This window comes from Coregonus lavaretus (assembly GCF_964263955.1).
Source record: "Coregonus lavaretus genome assembly, chromosome: 12".
Classification (NCBI taxonomy): Eukaryota; Metazoa; Chordata; class Actinopteri; order Salmoniformes; family Salmonidae; genus Coregonus; species Coregonus lavaretus.
In genome coordinates, this window is record NC_139999.1 from 19,542,318 (window position 1) to 19,558,263 (window position 15,946).

Below are 15,946 nucleotides of genomic sequence, written 5' to 3' on the forward strand. Positions count from 1 at the left end.
ATGTAGTTTGGACATGAGACTTCTATGATTGACTTAGAGAATAGTGAATAGGACAGAGAAGAGTACATCATACCGATTACATTTTCCTAAATATTTTTAGAGGATGACAGTATAATTCTTCCTGAATATTGAGAACAGGAAGATGTCAGACTTATACATTACATTTGACATTTTAGTTATTTAGCAGACGCTCTTATCCAGAACGACTTACAGTTAGTGAGTGCATACATTTTTATAAATTTTTTCATACTGGAATTGAACCCACAACCCTGGCGTTGCAAATGCCATGCTCTACCAACTGAGCTACATCCCTGCCGGCCATTCCCTCCCCTACCCTGGACGACGCTGGGCCAATTGTGCGCCGCCCCATGAGTCTCCCGGTCGCGGCCAGCTACGACAGAGCCTGGATTCGAACCAGGATCTCTAGTGGCACAGCTAGCACTGCGATGCAGTGCCTTAGACCACTTAGACCACTGCGCCACTATTTTTTTTATTTTTTTTTATTCACCTTTATTTAACCAGGTAAGACAGTTGAGAACAAGTTCTCATTTACAACTGCGACTTGGCCAAGATAAAGCAAAGCAGTGCGATAAAAACAACAACACAGAGTTACATATGGGATAAACAAAACGTACAGTCAATAACACAATAGAACATATATATACAGTGTGTGCAAATGTAGTAAATTATGGAGGTAAGGCAATAAATAGGCCATAGTGCAAAATAATTACATGATTGTAAGTGATTAGTACATATCTGTCTATACAGTATTTGGGAAAAGGGCAGCCAGCATTACACTTAATAAGTTGTATCATTTGAACAGTCTACTCACCGCAGGAACCTCACCTCATATAAGCTAAAAAGAGAGACTTAATTCAAATCAGCTCAGTTTATACATGCAAAATGTAATCACAAGTCTAAAAAAGCAGGTAGCATATTTTAAGGCACGTAGCATATTTTAAGCAGTAGAAAGTATGAAATCGCTTCCAAAGGCAAGCAAGAATGTTCATCAAAAACAATGACTGACCACCAGATCACAAAGTCCTACCAGTATAGTCATAAATAAATATATATATATATTGAATGGTTAAGATAGTTTTTTTTGTCCCCACACTATAAGTATACATAATAAATGACAATTCATAATGTCCTATTCCTTGTTTAATACTTGTTTAATATCCATTTCTTTGCAATCTTTCCCTCCACCTTTTTATCTACTTTCTGGTTGCTTCACCATCGCAATTTAGCTGTGCAGAATTATTAGGAATACTCCTCTTCTGAGCATTTTCACTGTTACATAAAACCCAGCCTGTTAAATATCCACATAACCTCTCTTCTCTTGGGTAGGAGCGGGAGTCTTATTTGGTGTTTTACTGTTTAATTTTTTACACTTTTTGGATGGGCAGTTTCCTGAAATCGGAATTGACTTTGGACGGGTTTTGGCCTTAGTCCAGCTCTCGGATTCCTCTTTAGGTGGTGGCCCTGTGGCTGGACCCTCATTGGTCATAACCTGGCTCAGGAATTCCTCTTTAGGATGTGTCCCTGTGGCTGGAACCTCATTGGTCATAACCTGGCTCGAGGATTCCTCTTTAGGGGGTGGCTCATTTGCTGAATCTTTGGTATTTAACAGACTCTCTGAAACCTTTTCGGTAGGTGGCTCATTCACTGAAGTCTTACTCTTCTTGCCCTCTGAATCTCTATGAGGTCTACTCCCTGTTGTGTCATCTCCCTGAATATTTTGCACATCTTTGGTGGGGGGATTATTTTCATTTCCATGGGCAGTATTAGAGTGCCTTGTAGAACCAGTAGCTCCATACTGCTTTGGAGCATTATGATGTTGGCTAATTGAAAGATGTTCAGTGGCCAAATTGTCACAAGTAATTTCTGATTTACCTTTATCTGGGGTTCCATGGCTCCGACACAGGGCCTAATGGAATCAGCTGTGTTCACAATATCATTGCGAGGAACAGATATACAGTTGAAGTCGGAAGTTTACATACACTTAGTTTGGAGTCATTAAAACTAGTTTTTAAACCACTCCACACATTTCTGGTTAACAAACGATAGTTTTGGCAAGTTGGTTAGGACATCTACTTTGTGCATGACACAAGTAATTTTTCAAACAATTGTTTACAGACAGATTATTTCACTTATAAATCACTGTATCACAATTCCAGTGGGTCAGAAGTTTACATACACTAAGTTGAATTCCAGAAAATGATGTTGTGGCTTTAGAAGTTTCTGATAGGCTTATTGACGTAATTTGAGTCAATTGGAGGTGTACCTGTGGATGTATTTCAAGGCCTACCTGCAAACTCAGTGTCTCTTTGCTTGACATCATGGGGAAATCAAAAGAAATCAGCCAAGACCACAGAAAAAAAATTGTAGACCTCCACAAGTCTGGTTCATCCTTGGGAGCAATTTCCAAACGGCTGAAGGTACCACGTTCATCTGTACAAACAATAGTACACAAGTATAAACACCATGGGACCATGCAGCCGTCATACCGCTCAGGAAGGAGACGCATTCTGTCTCCTAGAGATGAACGTACTTTGTTGCGAAAAGTGCAAATCAATCCCAGAACAACAGCAAAGGACCTTGTGAAGATGCTGGAGGAAACAGGTACAAAAGTATCTATATCCACAGTAAAACGATTTCTATATTGACATAACCTGAAAGGCTGCTCAGCAAGGAAGAAGCCACTGCTCCAAAACCACCATAAAAAAGCCAGACTACGGTTTGCAACTGCACATGGGGACAAAGATGGTACTTTTTGGAGAAATGTCCTCTGGTCTGATAGAACTGTTTGGCCATAATGACCATCATTATGTTTGGAGGAAAAAGGGGGTTGCTTGCAAGCCGAAGAACACCATCCCAACTGTGAAGCACGGGGGTGGTAGCATCATGCTGTGGGGGTGCTTTGCTGCAGGAGGGACTGGTGCACTTCACAAAATAGATGGCATCATGAGGAAGGAAAATTATGTGGAATATATTGAAGCAACATCTCAAGACATCAGTCAGGAAGTTAAAGCTTGGTCACAAATGGGTCTTCCAGATGGACAATAACCTCAAGCATACTTCCAAAGTTGTGGCAAAATGGCTTAAGGACAAAAAAGTCAAGCTATTGGAGTGGCCATCACAAAGCCGTGACCTCAATCCTATAGAACATTTGTGGGCAGAAAGGAAAAAGCATGTGCGAGCAAGGAGGCCTACAAACCTGACTCAGTTACACCAGCTCTGTCAGGAGGAATGGGCCAAAATTCACCCAACTTGTTGTGGGAAGCTTGTGGAAGGCTACCCGAAACGTTTGACCCAAGTTAAACAATTTAAAGTCAATGCTACCAAATACTAATTGAGTGTATGTAAACTTCTGACCCACTGGGAATGTGATGAAAGAAATAAAAGCTGAAATAAATCATTCTCTCTACTATTATTCTGACATTTCACATTCTTAAAATAAAGTGGTGATCCTAACTGATTTAGAATTTTTACTAGGATTAAATGTCAGGAATTGTGAAAAACTGAGTTTAAATGTATTTGGCTAAGGTGTATGTAAACTTCCGACTTCAACTGTATCATCACTGTTATCTGAGTAGTCACCATTCTGGGACTGGCCTGCCATTAGTTGCATATTATCTGAGACTGCTTCTCTGTTTGAGAAAATATTCTGGATTTTCTTAGGGCATCACACAAACTCATGTTTGGCCTCATAGTTCTCGTAGGCATACTTAACTAATTCCCTGCGTTGTTGCTGATCACGGAAAGCGAAGATGAAGTAGTTGAGCACGCTCTCCTTCACTTTGTACAGCTTGCCTTTAACAAGAGTTTCCTCCAGGAAGAAGCGGACCAGTGGGGCCTGGTAGTGGGGGAACCCCAGAGTGCCCAGGCACTTCAGGATGCGGGTGATGCACAGGTTGTTGTGTGTATGTCTACCATAAAAAAAACACAAGACCAACAAAAATACAAGGGTACTATTAACCTCAGCACTGTTATTCACAGAGGTTCATTTTAAAACTGAAATCATAATATTGCAAGGACTATAAAATAATAACAGTTAAATGACCAAATTAAGAACTTGCTAACCTGTCCATGTTGTCAAATCTGTCACGCCAATTATTAGTACATCGCACTTCCCCTGTTGTGTCATTTGACATCTGTATGCCGTAGAAGTCCAGCATGAGCTTGTACGACTTGACCAGCTTCTTCTTCACAGTTTCATCTTCAAGAAAAGCCTGAGAAGGAAGCAGATTGTCAGTCAGGACAATAATGGACAAAATATATTTTCATTCATTTCTATGCCCCCCAGTCAATAGATATGACTTATGTAAATGCAGTATGTAGAGAACACTTTCTTTCCTCAAATAAGCTACTATATTTTTTGCCTATGCAACAAAGTACCTCAATTTCCTTCTTGGTGAGTTCCTTGGCTTGATAATTCATTCCTCGTTCTTGAAGATGGAACACCCTAAATAAAATGTTCGTTTAAAAAATATATATTTTAAAGAATTGATTTATAACAAATTATTTAAAAGTTATTAAAAGCCCATATAAATGTTAAGGAAACTGACCATTGGATGTATGAATGAACAGCTTCCAGTTTTGAATACTTCCCATACCAGTTATTGTGAAAGTCCTCAATGTAGACACCTTATCAGAGAAAAGGTTACAGTTACAAATGCCCATGTCTTGGAGTCTTGTCAAATCTACACAGCATTCAATAAACAGTATAGATTACCATCAGGGGAGGAGGCCCTCTGTCCACGAAAGAACTGTAAATTAGGCATACGCCTATCATCCTGAAAAGAAGATGCAATGCAAATTCAGAAATAGGGATATTTCTTGGTTAGATGCCTGTATTTCAACAGTACAGGATTAACATCAGAGAAATTGTCCTGTCAAATGATGAACCAAATTATACTGATTCTCTAGTATTACTTAAAGGCCTAACGCAGCGGTTTTGATCTCAATATAAAATCATTTATCCGTAACAGGTAACAACTAAGTACCTTACTGTGATTTTTTTTCTCCAATTAAAATGGTAAAAAATAAACAAAAATAGCTTCTTAGCTAAAGCAATTTCTCAAGCAAGAATTTTACTAGGACTGTCTAGGTGTGGTCTGAGTGTGGAGGGGAAAACTGAAAACGATCTGTTATTGGCAGAGAGTTTTGGAACTGTCTTTCTTATTGGTCTATTAACTAATTTACCGCCTGGTGATGTCACCAGGCAAGCCAAAACTCCATCCCACCAAAAAGGCGGTCTTTTCAAACAACTCTTACACTAAAAGGGCATTATCATCATTTTCACAATTTCACAGCATTATTCCAACCTCAGTGTGGAAATATATTTAAACCCAGGAAAATCACACTTTTGACTGCACTGGGCCTTTAAAGAAATAAGAACACGCTTACTTCTTCTTGCCCGCATAGGTCCTGAGAAAATACAAGAACAAAAAAATGCTAAAGCAATCTGAAGGGTCACGAAAGAACAACGGATTAACTGGAGGACTCTTAAAATACACAAATGGCATAAATGTGTAAGATTTTTTGAAGAGAATGATGACTTACTGGATAATCACATCTGTACTTTTGCATATCCCTTGCTGCATTCCTGAAACTGTTAAACCTGTAAGACTGAAAACACATTCACTCCATGAGTTCAGAAAATGGCAGATACTGGAAACACCTGACCTGACCAATGCTGATAGGCCCACGTGTCTGAGCTCAATATGTAAAGTGAAACAAAAACTTGGAAGGGAACTGTTTCACTAGCATCAAAGGCTGGCTACCATTCTACCACTGACAAACACCTACTCTAGCAGACTTTATGAGCCATATCCATTAATGTACTCTATTTACAGTGCATTCGGAAAGTATTCAGACCCTTTTACTTTTTACACATTTTGTTACGTTACAGCCTTATTCTAACATGGATTATATTGTTTCCCCCCCTCCTCATCAATCTACACACAATACCCCATAATGGAAAAGCAAAAACTGGTTTTTAGAAATGTTTGCTAATTTATATAAAAACTAAAAAATGAAATATCACATTTATATAAGTATTCAGACCATTTACTAAGTACATTGTTGAAGCACCTTTGGCAGCGATTACAGCCTCGAGTCTTCTTGGGTATGGCGCTACAAGCTTGGCACACCTGTATTTGGGGAGTTTCTCCCATTCTTCTCTACAGATCCTCTCAAGCTCTGTCAGGTTGGATGGGGAGCGTCTCTGCAGAGCTATTTTTAGGTCTCTCCAGAGATATATTAGATCGGGTTCAAGTCCGGGCTCTGGCTGGGCCACTCAGGGACATTCAGGGACTTGTCCCGAAGCCACTCCTGCATTGTCTTGGCTGTGTGCTTAGGGTCGCTGTCCTGTTGGAAGGTAAATCTTCGCCCCAGTCTGAGGTCCTGAGCGCTCTGGAGCAGGTTTTCATCAAGGATCTCTCTGTACTTTGCTCCGTTCATCTTTCCCTCGAACCTGACTAGTCTCCCAGTCCCTGCCGCTGAAAAACATCCCCGCAGCATGATGCTGGCACCACCATGCTTCACCGTAGGGATGGTATTGATGGTAGTGGCCAGGTGATGAGCGGTGCCTGGTTTCCTCCAGATGTGATGCTTGGCATTCAGGCCAAAGAGTTCAATCTTGGTTTCATCAGACCAGAGAATCTTGTTTCTCATGGTCTGAGAGTCCATTAGGTGCCTTTTGGCAAAACTTCAAGAGGGCTGTCATGTGCCTTTTACTGAGGAGTGGCTTCCTTCTGACCACTCTACCATAAAGGCCTGATTGGTGGAGTGCTGCAGAGATGGTTGTCCTTCTGGAAGGTTCTCCCATCTCCACAGAGGAACTCTAGAGCTCTGTCAGAGTGACCATCAGGTTCTTGGTCACCTCGATGACCAAGGCCCTTCTCCCCCGATTGCTCAATTTGGCCGGGCGGCCAGCTCTAGGAAGAGTCTTAGTGGTTCCAAACCTCTTCCATTTAAGAATGATGGAGGTCACTGTGTTCTTGGAGACCTTCAATGCTGCAGAAATGTTTTGGTACCCTTCCCCAGATCTGTGCCTCGACACAATCCTGTCTCGGAGCTCTACGGACAATTCCTTCGACCTCATGGCTTGGGTTTTGCTCTGACATCCACTGTCAACTGTGGGACCTTATATAGACATGTGTGTGCCTTTCCAAATCATGTCCAATCAATTGAATTTACCACAGGTGGACTCCAATCAAGTTGTAGAAACATCTCAAGGATGATCAATGGAAACAGGATGCACCAGAGCTCAATTCTGAGTCTCATAGCAAAGGGTCTGAATAGTTATCTAAATAAGGTACATTTTCTAAAAACCTGTTTTTGCTTTGTCATTATGGGTTATTGTGTGTAGATTGATGACAAAAAAAATAATGGAATCCATTTTAGAATGAGGCTGTAACGTAACAAAATGTGGAAAAAGTAAAGGGGTCTGAATACTTTCCGAATGCACTGTATATCTGAAGTTATGAAAGATAGGTTTTCAGTATTCCTTCCTAATTATTCAATACAACTCCTCAACATGTGAGATCCAATGTTGCCATACAAGTGCAACATTTATTAAATAGCATCTACTAATGGTTAAATATTGATTGTTGTCCTACAATAAATCTGTTTCTCAGTGTAGTAGCTACTATAGAAATGAAAAAATACTTACTTGTTGCCTTGTTGACGGACCGGTGTACTGAGGAAATACAACAGGGAAAATGCTAAAGCAATGTGGTACAAATGACAGTAATGATTGATTCATAATCTACAGAAGTCTGAAAATGCTCTGCAGACTTGGGCCTATGAGAGAGCATGTGAGCTGGATACTTGAGTACTTTCTTTTTGTGGGCATTGCGTATACTGACTTCTTAATCCCCACGATGTGTATCAAAGATGCATATCAATGTCGTGTATTGGAACTATACGCTGTATCAATGAATAAGGCTGATGGAACAGATCAGAATGTTTAGCTTAAAATGTTGATAAACTATTATTTTCTCACATTTTAAGTGCAGCAATGTGCCCAGGCGGTAGGCCTACGAGCAAATGTTCCAAAATACAATTTACAGGAAAACACAGTTCTAAAATGCACACCGGTGGTTTCATGGACAGAGATGAAAATATCTGTTCGAAACTATCATGGGTTGGTAATATGACTAGGATCATGCCTTTGGCTGCTAGACAATGAAAGAAAATTGTCTCCATGTTTCTATGGTGGGATTTTGGCTATAGGCTACTTTGAAGTAAGGTAAGACATGCCTCCAAGGTTGTAGTGCTGCCGGAGCAGCGTTCCCTCACTTTTTTCAATTTGAGAATACACGGAGCAGGTAAAACTATTAGGTTAGTCGAGGTAATTTGGGGGGGGGGGGGGGGGGTCAATGCAAATAGTCCAGGTGGCCGTTTGATTAATTGTTCAGCAGTCTTATGACTTGGGGGTAGAAGCTGTTAAGGAGCGTTTTGGACCTAGACTTGGCACCCGGTACCGCTTGCCGTGCAGTAGTAGAGAGAACAGTCTATGACTTGGGTGACTGGAGTCTTTGACAATTTTTTGGCCCTTCCTCTGACACCGCCTAGTATAGAGGTCCTGGTTGGCAGGAAGCTTGGCCCCAGTGATGTACTGGGCCGTACGCAATACCCTCTGTAGCGCCTTATGGTTGGATGCCGAGCAGTTGCCATACCAGGCAGCGATGCAACCGGTCAGGATGATACATTCTAAATAAATTCAATTTAATTACCAAAAAAATTCCATGAAAAAAATTGAAAGACAAACCAATGTATAAATGTATAGCAGCCTCGAGGTGGGTAAATTGTGGTTTCTTCCCTGTCTTCTCTATGGTGGTGGTGAGAATGATGAAGAGCTGTAGGCTACTTGTGTGCACTGCAGGCATAGGCAGACGTGTGGGCATAGGCAGACGTTGCAATTGGAGGAGACATTTTATGCATATTCTATAATGATAGGCTATTCAATAGGCTACATCTCTTGGTACAAACTTTGATTGAGGAAATGACAATTTACATAATTTTTTTGACATTTGATCACCTACAAAAATAGCACTACACCACTGTATGCCTCATAATATAAGGTAAAATGTCCAGTTTTCAAACAATTAAGGAACAGGAAAAATATAGCGATGCTAATGATAGGCCTAACCGTCTTCTGGTAGATGGAAAGGCTTTCCCAAAAACCTTCTCTATTAAATGTTAGCTAGCTACAAAGTAGCCTATGCCTACCTGGGAGAATGATATAATTATTTGCATCAATCCAGTGGTCATTTGTTTTGAAAACTCCATCTCATGTGCACTACAGAAACACTGCTAACCAAACAACAGTGCTAGGTGCCTGCACAGTTGAATTAAAGGTTAACTACACTCAAAACCTACATTTCTTAAGATTATATATTTTTTTAGTGGGGAAATCTACAACCAGTGAATTTCTGACAGTTGACAGCCTCATTTACAATTGTGCAAGTTCTTCCACTTAGAAAGATAAGAGAGGCCTGTAATTTTCATCATAGGTACACGTCAACTCTGACAGACAAAATGAGAATTTTTTTTCCAGAAAATCACATTGTAGGATTTTTAATGAATTGATTTGCAAATTATGGTGGAAAATAAGTATTTGGTCAATAACAAAAGTTTCTCAATACTTTGTTATATACCCTTTGTTGGCAATGACACAGGTCAAACGTTTTCTGTAAGTCTTCACAAGGTTTTCACACACTGTTGCTGGTATTTTGGCCCATTCCTCCATGCAGATCTCCTCTAGAGCAGTGATGTTTTGGGGCTGTTGCTGGGCAACACAGACTTTCAACTCCCTCCAAAGATTTTCTATGGGGTTGAGATCTGGAGACTGGCTAGGCCACTCCAGGACCTTGAAATGCTTCTTACGAAGCCACTCCATCGTTGCCCGGGCGGTGTGTTTGGGATCATTGTCATGCTGAAAGACCCAGCCACGTTTCATCTTCAATGCCCTTGCTGATGGAAGGAGGTTTTCACTCAAAATCTCATGATACATGGCCCCATTCATTCTTTCCTTTACATGGATCAGTCGTCCTGGTCCCTTTGCAGAAAAACAGCCCCAAAGCATGATGTTTCCACCCCCATGCTTCACAGTAGGTATGGTGTTCTTTGGATGCAACTCAGCATTCTTTGTCCTCCAAACACGACAAGTTGAGTTTTTACCAAAAAGTTCTATTTTGGTTTCATCTGACCATATGACATTCTCCCAATCATCTTCTGGATCATCCAAATGCACTCTAGCAAACTTCAGACGGGCCTGGACATGTACTGGCTTAAGCAGGGGGACACGTCTGGTACTGCAGGATTTGATTCCCTGGCGGCGTAGTGTGTTACTGATGGTAGGCTTTGTTACTTTGGTCCCAGCTCTCTGCAGGTCATTCACTAGGTCCCCCGTGTGGTTCTGGGATTTTTGCTCACCGTTCTTGTGATCATTTTGACCCCACGGGGTGAGATCTTGCGTGGAGCCCCAGATCGAGGGAGATTATCAGTGGTCTTGTATGTCTTCCATTAACTAATAATTGCTCCCACAGTTGATTTCTTCAAACCAAGCTGCTTACCTATTGCAGATTCAGTCTTCCCAGCCTGGTGCAGGTCTACAATTTTGTTTTTGGTGTCCTTTGACAGCTCTTTGGTCTTGGCCATAGTGGAGTTTGGAGTGTGACTGTTTGAGGTTGTGGACAGGTGTCTTTTATACTGATAACAAGTTCAAACAGGTGCCATTAATACAGGTAACGAGTGGAGGACAGAGGAGCCTCTTAAAGAAGAAGTTACAGGTCTGTGAGAGCCAGAAATCTTGCTTGTTTGTAGGTGACCAAATACTTATTTTCCACCATAATTTGCAAATAAATTCATTAAAAATCCTACAATGTGATTTTCTGGATTTTTTTTCCTCAATTTGTCTGTCATAGTTGACGTGTACCTATGATGAAAATTACAGGCCTCTCTCATCTTTTTAAGTGGGAGAACTTGCACAATTGGTGGTCAACATTCACAAGGCCGCAGGGCCAGACGGATTACCAGGACCAGACGGATTACCAGGACGTGTACTCCGAGCATGTGCTGACCAACTGGCAAGTGTCTTCACTGACATTTTCAACATGTCCCTGACTGAGTCTGTAATACCAACATGTTTCAAGCAGACCACCATAGTCCCCGTGCCCAAGAACTCTAAGATAACCTGCCTAAATGACTACCGACCCGTGGCACTGACGTCTGTAGCCATGAAGTGCTTTGAAAGACTGGTCATGGCTCACATCAACAGCATAATCCCAGAAACCCTAGACCCACTCCAATTTGCATACCGCCCCAACAGATCCACAGATGATGCAATCTCTATCGCACTCCACACTGCCCTTTCCCACCTGGACAAGAGGAACACCTACGTGAGAATGCTATTCATTGACTACAGCTCAGCATTCAACACCATAGTGCCCTCAAAGCTCATCACTAAGCTAAGGATCCTGGGACTAAACACCTCCCTCTGCAACTGGATCCTGGACTTCCTGACGGGCCGCCCCCAGGTGGTAAGGGTAGGTAACAACACATCTGCCACACTGATCCTCAACACGGGGGCCCCTCAGGGGTGCGTGCTCAGTCCCCTCCTGTACTCTCTGTTCACCCATGACTGCATGGCCAGGCACGACTCCAACACCATCATTAAGTTTGCCGACGACACAACAGTGGTAGGCCTGATCACCGACAACGATGAGACAGCCTATAGGGAGGAGGTCAGAGATCTGGCCGTGTGGTGCCAGGACAACAACCTCTCCCTCAACGTGACCAAGACAAAGGAGATGATTGTGGACTACAGGAAAAAAAAGAGGACTGAGCACGCCCCCATTCTCATCGACGGGGCTGTAGTGGAACAGGTTGAGAGCTTCAAGTTCCTTGGTGTCCACATCACCAACGAACTATCATGGTCCAAACACACCAAGACAGTCGTGAAGAGGGCACGACAAAGCCTATTCCCCCTCAGGAGACTAAAAAGATTTGGCATGGGTCCTCAGATCCTCAAAAAATTCTACAGCTGCACCATCGAGAGCATCCTGACTGGTTGCATCACCGCCTGGTATGGCAACTGCTTGGCCTCTGACCGCAAGGCACTACAGAGGGTAGTGCGTACGGCCCAGTACATCACTGGGGCAAAGCTCCCTGCCATCCAGGACCTCTATACCAGGCGGTGTCAGAGGAAGGCCCTCAAAATTGTCAAAGACTCCAGTCACCCTAGTCATAGACTGTTCTCTCTGCTACCGCACGGCAAGCGGTACCGGAGTGCCAAGTCTAGGTCCAAAAGACTTCTCAACAGCTTCTACCCCCAAGCCATAAGACTCCTGAACAGCTAATCATGGCTACCCGGACTATTTGCACTGCCCCCCCACCCCATCCTTTTTACGCTGCTGCTACTCTGTTAAGTATTTATGCATAGTCACTTTAACTCTACCCACATGTACATATTACCTCAACTAGCCGGTGCCCCCGCACATTGACTATGCAACGGTACCCCCCTGTATATATAGCCTCCCTACTGTCACTTTATTCTATTGTATATATAGCCTCCCTACTGTCACTTTATTTTTTACTTCTGCTCTTTTTTTCTCAACACTTTTTTGTTGTTGTTTTATTCTTACTTTTTTGTTTAAAATAAATGCACTGTTGGTTAAGGGCTGTAAGTAAGCATTTCACTGTAATGTCTGCACCTGTTGTATTCGGCGCATGTGACCAATAAAATTTGATTTGATTTGATTTGATTTGACTAAATACTTTTTTTCCCCACTGTACATGACTCCTGGGAGGCACAGCGTCTAACCGGAGGTTTATCGCGCAATCCCCCGCCCGATGGGGTGGTAATTTGGTAGCTTGCGTTTTGGAAAAAGCATGCGCCAAATCGAGGTATTCGGGGGGGAATGCGCACGGTGGAGGCATTGTCTGGACTTTCCACCATGGTCGCACCAATGGAAACAGCTAGACACCTACCCTGACACTCTCGTGACCACCCTGTGAGAACCCTCTGCGGCCATGAAAAGGTGGGGTCGTGTAGTGCTAGCCAGGGAAGACCTAACACAACAGGGAAATCAGGGGACTCAAGAATATGAAAGGTGATTTGCTCCTTATGGGTCTCCTGCGTAATCATATTGACTTGTGCTGTAACCTCCCTAACAAAACCTGACCCTAATGGTCGACTGTCAAGTGCTTTGATGGGCAATGGAATGGACAGGGGAACCAATGTAATACGTAGACTAAGAGCTAAAGACCTGTCCATAAAGTTCCCAGCTGCGCCTAAATCTACTAGCGCCTTACACTGGGGACCTACCATGTAATCAGGGAAGTGGACGTGGATGGTTAACTGTGCAGCAGAGGGCTCTGAAAGAGTGTGGATTTGCGCTCCCTGAGTGATGCAAGAGCGCCTTGCCTGCCTGCCTGCCGCCTCCAGAACCAGAAGAACATCGTGCAGCAGAATATCCTATCCTGCCACAAGAGTGACACTGGATCTGTCGTCCTCCGTTCTTCTGGACCGCTGCATCACCCAGCTCCATCGGAACGTGAGCCGGGGTGAGGGGGGGGTGAAATGGGCAGGCCCCTTCCAGGACGTCCTCTCGAAGCCAGCAGGTTGTCCAACCAAATGGCCATGTCCACCAGTTGGTCAAAGGTCAGAGTGGTATCCTGGCAGTCTAGCTCCCTTCGGACGTCCTCACGGAGGCTGCATCGGAATTGGTCGATGAGGCACTGCTCGTTCCACCCGGACCCAGCCACTAGAGTTCTAAACTCCAGGGCAAAGTCTTGCACGGTCCTAGTCCCCTGCCTCAGATGGAACAGACGCTCGCCTGCCTCTCTTCCTTCGGGGGGATGATCAAAGACTGCCCGGAAGAGGCGAGCGAACTCTCTGTTGTTGTCCAACGCATCTCCTCCTTCACTCCAGACCGCGTTGGCACACTCCAGGGCTTTCCCCGAGAGGCAGGAGACGAGGGCGGACACCTTCTCCCGATCCGATGGAGCAGGGCTGATGGTGTTGAAATAGAGGTCCAGCAGCAGGAGGAAACCTTGGCAGCGGGCCGCTGTCCCATTGTATTCCCTTGGTCGAGACAGGTGAATACCACTGGGTGCTGGAACCGGTCACTCAGCTGGTTCCGCAGGGTCGGGTCCTCTCCTCTCCAGGCGCTGGATGGCCTGGAGAACCCAACCATCGCTTCGCCCAAGCTGGCTACTATATTGGAATGCTTCCGGACCCGCTCAAAGACTCCAGGCATATTCCCCGCTCCTGCTGACTCCATTCTTTTTGGTGTGTTATTCTGTAGTGGGTGTCAGGTGCAGGAGGTGTGAATCACAAAATATGGTTTATTCGTCCAATACAGCAGTTAGCAGCAATGCATAAACCAAATACAGTGCACCTTCAATGTGTACTGGGAAAATAAAAACACACAGGTGAATATCCCGGCGATAAAAGTACATAATGCTCAACCGAGTTAGTGACACCTCCACATGGAAACAATAACACACAAAGACATGGGGAGCAGAGGGAATACTTATACAGAGACTGATGAGGGGATATGAACCAGGTGTGTGTGAAAAACAATACAAAACAAATGGAATGATGAAAAGAGGAGCGGCAGTGGCTAGAAGGCCGGTGACAACGAACGTCGAAGCCTGCCCGAACAAGGAAAGGAGGCAGCTTCGGAGGAAGTCGTGACAGGGATTAATAATTTTGCAAGGCACTGTACATTCACATTCCTTCACACTTTTAACACACGCTACTGCTACTCTCTGATTATTATCTATGCATAGTCACTTTACCCCTACCTACATGTACATATTACCTAAATTACCTCGACTACCCCCTACCCCTGCACATTGACTCGGTACCGGTACCCCTTGTATATAGCCCTGTTATTGTTATTTTTATTGTGTTACTATTTCTCCTTAAGTTTATTTAGCACATTTTTCTTACTTACTTTTTAAAAACTCTGCATTGTTGGTTAAGGGCTTGTAAGTAAGCATTTCACAGTAATACCTGTTGTATTAGGCGCATGTGACAAACAAAATGTGATTTGACTTTGACTTGTGTTGTATTGTTATGATAGGGCTCTGAAACCTATAGCCGAATGGCTTCAGACTGAGCATTTCACACTGGAAATGGCTACCGACAGTGAACTCAAGTTAGGGTTAGGGGTTATATTTCATGTCAGACGGTCCTATACCAATTTGCCCAACACCTTATACCCCAGAGGTTGTAAATAAAACCTTTAAAGATTGGTATGACTTCTATTATTATGATAGGGTACTAAAAGAGGCTGTAATCACTGCCTAAGGTGCTTCAACAAAGTACTGAGTAAAGGGTCTGAATACTTATGTAAATGTAATATTTCCGTTTTTTGTTTTTAATAGTTTCAAAAATGTCTAAAAACCTGTTTTTGCTTTGTCATTATGCGGTATTGTGTGTAGATTGATGAGGGGGGAAAAACGATTTAATCCATTTTAGAATAAGGCTGTAAATTAACAAAATGTGGAAAAAGTCAAGGGGTCTGAATACTTGCCTGATGCACTGTAACTCGAAGTCCTCGCGTCAGCCAGGCTAGAGAGAGGGAGCCTAAAATAATAAATATTACAGAGACAGAGCACGAGACTGGGAATGAGACAGGGAGAGAGACAAAGAGGGACAAACACAGAGACCGCCGGGACAGGAGCAAGAGCAAAGAAAATATCAGAAATAATTGTACAAATCGAATGTCCCAAAGGAGAGCGATAAAACTGGAGAAGTGGAAACTGATTAAAAAAAAATACATTGCAATAACCAGGTAACCATCCAACCTTTTTATGCAAGTAAAGTACATGTCGGATAAAAAATGTAATGACAGGCCGGATGGAAACGGAACATTTTTCGTGTAAACTTTCCATATTTTTGTGTCGGTAAAATGAATTATGC

At 43.1% G+C, this 15,946-nt stretch overlaps 1 protein-coding gene across 1 annotated transcript; it reads right to left on the reverse strand.

The window, feature by feature from the left end:
• Positions 1-3,685: 3,685 nt before the first annotated feature.
• Positions 3,686-14,210, reverse strand: LOC311138354 (opioid growth factor receptor-like; the record flags this gene model as incomplete). Its single annotated transcript, XM_084173020.1, has 6 exons — positions 3,686-3,929; positions 4,084-4,232; positions 4,399-4,465; positions 4,569-4,647; positions 4,736-4,796; positions 14,121-14,210. The coding sequence occupies 6 exons, from the start codon at positions 14,208-14,210 to the stop codon at positions 3,686-3,688; spliced, it is 690 nt and encodes a 229-aa protein (XP_084029146.1).
• Positions 14,211-15,946: the final 1,736 nt, after the last annotated feature.